General features: G+C 32.1%; 1 protein-coding gene across 5 annotated transcripts in view; it reads left to right on the top strand.

Annotated features, from left to right (window-relative positions):
• Positions 1 to 6,848, top strand: part of LOC105254091 (PH and SEC7 domain-containing protein 2) — a 28,037-nt gene that overhangs the window by 10,208 nt on the left and 10,981 nt on the right. For 4 of the 5 annotated variants that reach the window (XM_011262582.3, XM_011262587.3, XM_011262586.3 and 1 more), the window contains exons 4-9: positions 3,368 to 3,707; positions 3,992 to 5,177; positions 5,644 to 5,885; positions 5,985 to 6,178; positions 6,401 to 6,593; positions 6,830 to 6,848. The exon at positions 6,830 to 6,848 is cut by the window's right edge and continues 154 nt beyond it. In XM_011262582.3, the coding sequence (XP_011260884.1) occupies positions 3,368 to 3,707; positions 3,992 to 5,177; positions 5,644 to 5,885; positions 5,985 to 6,178; positions 6,401 to 6,593; positions 6,830 to 6,848 (2,174 nt within the window). The remainder of the gene's footprint in view (positions 1 to 3,367; positions 3,708 to 3,991; positions 5,178 to 5,643; positions 5,886 to 5,984; positions 6,179 to 6,400; positions 6,594 to 6,829) is intronic. The other variant, XM_011262583.2, reaches the window with a different exon arrangement.

Raw genomic sequence — 6,848 nt, forward strand, 5'->3', positions numbered from 1 at the left:
AAAAAATCTATTAAGGAATATAATATAAAATATATAAATGTTATATGTATATATAGAAATATATATATATATATATATATATATATATATATATATGTATATGTATGTATTAATATAATTATACTGAAATGTAATTACATTAATATTACATTAATATTACATTAATTAAATATTAATATATGTATTTGTGCGTATGAATGCTTATATATTAAATTTGCATATGTATCTTATATTAAAATTATAGTTATATATTATATTCCTATGTATGTATAACTTTATTATTTTGCATATAAGAATATTTCTATATGTATAATATTTATATATTTTATATTATACATGAACTCTCTCTCTCTCTCTCTCTCTCTCTCTCTCTCTCTCTCTCTCTCCCCCTCTCCCCCCTCCCTCCCTCCCTCCCGCCCCTTCCCACTCCCTCCTTCCCACCCCGTCTCCTCTCCCCCTTCCCCCTCCCTCCTTCCCACCCCGTCTCTTCTCGCTCCCCTCTTTCTCTTTATATTTAAATATCTTTTTATATAACATTTATTTAGATAAATATTTATTCTTACATAGTTAGGAAAAGAATTTCGGTCTTCGATCGGAAAATGAGATCCATTCATTGAGATGTCTAACACTTAATGTGATAATATATTTTGTTTACATAGTGCAAATCTATACGATTTATAGCTATACAATTATAGATCTCGCTATTAGTTCTTATTTTTTTCTCTACTAAAGAATATTCAAATCGAATTTTTATTTGTTAATAATTTTTTATTAAAAAACCAGCGATAGCTAAAAATTTTTACAAATTATTCAAAATTGTGACCTTACCAATATATATGTCAACTGAAAATCTTTTAGACTTGATTGTATAAAAGTGAATATTTTTACTCATTCTTACATAACATTATACATATATATCGTATATATTTCTCTTTTATATAAAATTTCTTCTTAATATACAATATTATATGTCATTTAAATACACCTACGCTTATACTACGTTTATACGATAAAAACAAACACTATGCATTACGAGCGGGGCTAGTGAACTCTCGTGATCGAGAGCGATCTAATGATAGATTACCGGCGAGCCGTGTTCTTGAACCTGACATCGTAATAATAATAGAATTAATGTCGTAACAACTGTCGCGATTAATATAATAAATAGAGGTTACGCATCTACCCTATGAAAAGGGATGAGATGACGGATGATCAAAGGTGTGCAGTTATGTGCACAGATGATTTTTAATCGATGCGTGAGAGTGATAAATGATTTTCTATCAAATGATTACATTGGTACCTCGGCAGATTTTTGTTGTTGTTGCTTTTATACTTTTGCAATCTTTTAATCAGTAATCAGAATGTTTTATTCTTATATTATTATTTCTATATTAATTTTATCAGTTAGCCGATCAATTTAATCAGATTGATTAAAATTTGTCGTTTAATTTGAATTTTTACCGGCAATAATTATCTATCAAACCCGTGAATCTTATCATCAATCTTATCTCTTATATTTTTTTTTGTAGAGAGAAATTTTTTGCATTTTCTTACTCAGTTCTCATAATTTTTATAGATCTTTTTATTACATTTAAAACTTTATTTGTGTTTTTTCAACATATTAACTACATAAGTAAGGGAATTTGATGTTATATTAACTTCTCTCGCAAAATTTACTAAATTAAATATTTTATTTCGTTAAAAATTGAATATTATATTTCAAAACTTTAAGTTAATAAAAATATTGTGGTGTCATATTTTATTTTCTAGTCTTATTTTTTGAGAATTGAATAAATTTATAAAGGAAACAGAAAATTTTAATTTTATCGTATACTAATATTATTGACAATAATGGCAATTGATTTTAATCAGTTCCCTGATTTTTTTAGTGAATCGTTAAAACCAATTTTTAGTGACTTTCTAATCAAATCTGCGACAAAAGTGCCAAGGTAAATTTATAATGTTCGAATTATAAATATTTAAAATAAAAAGATGTACTATTCTAGAGCAAACGGTACTTTTAATTTTTGGAATAAAGAGATTATTAAATATTTTATAATTAATTTTTTAAATATTTATTTAAATTTTTATTTATTTTATTTTTGATGAGAAAATGTTAATATAAAAAATTATAAGAGCTCGATGTAGTTACATGAAAAGTATATGTTCAATATTTCTTGTGTAATATAAGTATAATAGCATTATATGTAGATATTATATTCAATAAAGCATATGTTCAATATTTCTTGTGTAACATAAGTATAATAGCATTATATGTATATACCATATAAGTACTTTTACAAGTGGGGTGTGCGTGTGCGTGCCATGTACGCATGCATGTGTACGTGTGTACGTTTGTGTGTGTGTGTGTGTGTATTTCTCTCTCTCTCTCTCTCTCTCTCTCTCTCTCTATATATATATATATATATATATATATATATATATATATATATACAGGATGAGCCATTTTAAGATACCCACCCCGATAACTCTTTTATTTTTGAATGTACAACAAAATGTTTCAAATAAAAGTTGCTTGACTTCGAGGGGGAGAGAAGATGGTGGCAAAAATTTGACCTTGGATAATCATTTGAAGGTCATATAAAGGTCACTTTCTTAAATGGAACCTACTATTTTTCATTGCATATTCTTGTAGCTTATCTCGAGCTTTCCAAAACACTATAATAAATTATTTTTCGAGTTATGAAGCTTGAAATCATTTCTTAATTTTACATAAACCATAAAATATCTAGTAAAATATTCAATTTTCGATTATATTATCTTAATACTTTTATGTACAAAATAATGAGGGGAATTAATTGAAAACATACAGTTGTTTTTAAGAAAAAATATGGAATTGTTAATTGCAAATTACATATTTTTTCTTAGAAACAACTATGTGTTTTCTTTACACCAATTGATTCCTCTCATTATTTTGTACATAAAAGTATTAAGGTAAGATAATCGAAACATGAATATTTTACAAGATATTTTATGTAAAATTAAGAAATGATTTCAAGCCTCATAACTCGAAAAGTACTTCATGGAAAAATAATTTATTATAGTGTCTTGGAAAACTCTCGAGATAAGCTACAAGAATATGCAATGAAAAATAGTAGGTTCCATTTAAGAAATTGAAGGTGACCTTTATGTGACCTTCAAATGACTATCTAAGGTCAAATTTTTGCCACCATCTTCTGTCTCCCTCGAAGTCAACCAACTTTTATTTGAAACATTTTGTTGTACATTTAAAAATAAAAAAGTTATTGGGGTGGGTAACTTAAAATGGCTCACCCTGTATATATATATATATATATATATATATATATATATATATATAAATATAAAAGAAACATTATATATATAGATCCTGCGGTGAAGGCGCACGTTCGTCGTCTTCTTTCTCCTGAACAAACCTCAAATGATGAAGACACAGAATTCTCAAACGCTATCTTGACGAATAACCCCAAGAACGTCACATCTTCGGACAATGTAGAAAACAAGGAGTTCGGCAAGACGCCGGAAATGTCTGCGGACTCGTCAATGCCAGTGGCAACAACGAGAAGCAATGGCTCGTACAGCGATGCCTCTCTCTCATCGGAATTGGAGGCGCTCTTGCCACCCGTGGACCACTTTAAAGAAGAGGAACGAACCCAATGGGAACCCCTCTCTGCTGAGAAATTTCCTCGGCAAAAAAATACGCCCAGGTATAAATTAAATAAATAATTTTAATCGCTGTTAATTTTCAAAATTATTCAAAGACTATTTATATTTCATCTCTCTTCGACATTTATGTGTAATTCCTATATCTCGACTTCTCGATCAATTTAACTGATTATACATGAATTTTATTTTACTCATGCATATGAGCAGTGAGAAATAAAAAGTAATGAAAAAGAGAAAAATTGATTAAAAATAAGGGAAATATATGGATGCTGAAACTTATATTGATATGTCATGCCAATAATAAGACTAATTATCTGTTTATTAGGTTCGAGGCATACATGATGACCGGTGACCTAATGTTGAACCTCTCGCGCACGCAGCAGAGCAGTAACCTTCTACCCAAGCAGCATCAACAGCGCAAGATCGACTCCCTTAGGTACAACCCCAGTCAGCAACATACTACCACCACCGTCACTACCACCAGTATCCATCATAATCACAATCATCATCATCATCATCACCATCACAATTCTGTACCCAGCAGTCCCAATGAGACTCAGCTGGCCTATCAATATCACCATCACCATCGAGGAAGCACTTACAAAGCTTCCAGTTCGGCCAGCACGTCACCTGTGAGTGCTGCCAGGCGCGACGGAATGCAAGGCACCTCGGGAACTCTAGTTCAGGTCGATCCCAACAAGAATACTCCTTCGAGCTTCGGTTTCGTTCGTACTTCACGATCGGAGGATCATCTACAGTTTCAGAAAGATCCCTCGATGAGCGCTGTGGACATCGACATCGATGACGATGTCACCTCGAGCTTGAATACGCTGTTAGATCCAAGGCCGGAAGGCCTGATGCCGAATGAACGTATCGTCTGGACATACAATGCACCCGTCAGTTCGCCAGCCGCTTCCTGTTGTCAAAATGGTGGTTCTTCATCCTCGTCCTCCTCTTCTTCATCCTCCTCAACTAGTCCTCAACGTTCTTTATCTCCCGCCTCTCCCACTTCCGTCTCGTCCTCTGTTATGTCCTCCAACTCTGGCTCCCGCAGGTTTCCGCTGATGCAGACAGTTCCTGGAATCTCCGGCGCTCCGGGAAGTCATCTCCCGGCTAATGGTGATCTCAGCCAATCAGAAGCCATCAGCAATATGTCTAGCCCGGATTATAATGATGAAGAAACAATGGATATCCTCAGCGCGAGGGATATTATGATGGTTAGCGACCCCAGCGATAGCGATTCTACCATCTTGGCAAGTGAACCACCCCAGAGAAGACTGAAGACTAATCCTCAAGATGCTGGAGAACATAGAATAGTAATCCAGGTGAAAGGGCCTGATAAAGAAACTCCAAGAAATACGAGTCCTAGACAGACGAGAAGGAGAGGGAATCCCGTCGGAGAATTAGTGCCGTCTATTGCATCCCAAAACTTACAAAGAAATCAATCCGGAGTTCCGGGAGTCCCTAACGTCATTGCAGGATCTATGGCACCCGAATGCGTAGGTTATCAGGTAATCTCGTGGTATGAGTCATATTTTATGGCATTTTGTCTGCGAATAAACTAAATCAAATTAGTTTATATACATGTATATGTATATGCATATATGTGTGTGTGTATTTTATTTGTATGTGTATTTTGATGCTAGAACTCATCTTCAAAGTTTGTATTCTCAGATTACATGTTCTATATATATAGTAAAATTTTGTTAAAATTAGTTGAATTATATTAATTTTGTTGAAATTTTAGTGAAAACTCTTTAGAAATTAAAATATGAGAAATATTATTAAGACAATGCAAACTTTATAACAACAATATACTGGTCTCAGTTTTCGAGATATTCGATTGGACTAACACGGGCAATCTGTTTATATATATATATATATATATATATATATATATATATATAATAAAATATTTATTATGCGATTAATATATTTAGTTGTGTAATTATTAGTAATTTATCATTGAAAATTTAGGAATTGAAAGAATGCGAAGATGAAAAAGAGGCCCTAACTGGTGGAACGTGTGATGAGCAGAAGGGACATGGAGGCGCATCACCGCCACAGTCAGCAGATGAAGAAAGCGACATCGAAAGTCTGCACAGCTTTCACTACAGCCCGAAAGCAGTTGATCTACCTTCCGCTGTCCGATTAGCTAAACGCCTCTATTCTCTGGACGGCTTCAAAAAATCCGATGTCTCTAGACATCTAAGCAAAAAGTTAGTTTTCTGTATTCTCTTATAATAGGATTGTAGCACAAAATATCAAATTTCTTCCGAAGGTTTCAATTTTATGAAAACATAATATTCTGTTTACAGCAACGATTTTAGCAGAGCTGTGGCAGAGGAGTATTTGCGTTATTTTAACTTTGAGCGGGATACATTGGATGTAGCTCTCAGAAAATTTCTCGCTCAATTCTCTCTGACGGGAGAAACCCAAGAAAGGGAAAGAGTCTTGGTACACTTTTCCAAAAGATATCTGGATTGCAATCCAGGTAGTTTTAATTCTCAAGGTAAATATTTTAAAGTATATATTATTAGATAATATTCTCGTCTTTCTCCTGTAAATTATAGAAAGAAAAATAAGATATTGTGTTAAACCAAAATTTAATATTTATATAGAAAAATTAAATATAATTACTCTATTTTAGCCTAAATATTAAAATTATTAAATAATATATTCTCTCTATCTCATTCTTTATATTAAAATTATTAAATAATATTTTTATTTTTAGATGCGGTTCACACATTAACTTGCGCAATAATGCTGCTCAATACGGATTTGCATGGTCAAAATATCGGTCGAAAAATGTCTTGTTCAGAATTTATCGAAAATTTGTCGGAGCTTAATGACGGCGACAATTTTCCGCGCGAGGTACTTAAGCAACTCTACAACGCCATCAAGTCTTTTCCTCTCGAATGGGCCCTGTAAGCAATCAAAATTTTATATTTATATATAAAATAACATAATAAATTTGTCTTGTTTAGAGTAACAATATATTACATTTTTTGGCATGATTTTAGATTTTAAATAATTTCTCGTGAAAGATTGCAGTTATATAATATTTATATCCTTTAAAGAAAACGAAAATAAATAAGTTTTTGAAGTCTAACATTCAAACAAATTTCAAATAAACTTTGGTTTATGTTTTCCATTGATTTAGGGATGAAGAAGGGGATGAA

The sequence above is a fragment of the Camponotus floridanus genome, unplaced genomic scaffold (assembly GCF_003227725.1).
Source record: "Camponotus floridanus strain SB8 unplaced genomic scaffold, Cflo_v7.5 scaffold1, whole genome shotgun sequence".
In the NCBI taxonomy this organism is placed as follows: Eukaryota; Metazoa; Arthropoda; class Insecta; order Hymenoptera; family Formicidae; genus Camponotus; species Camponotus floridanus.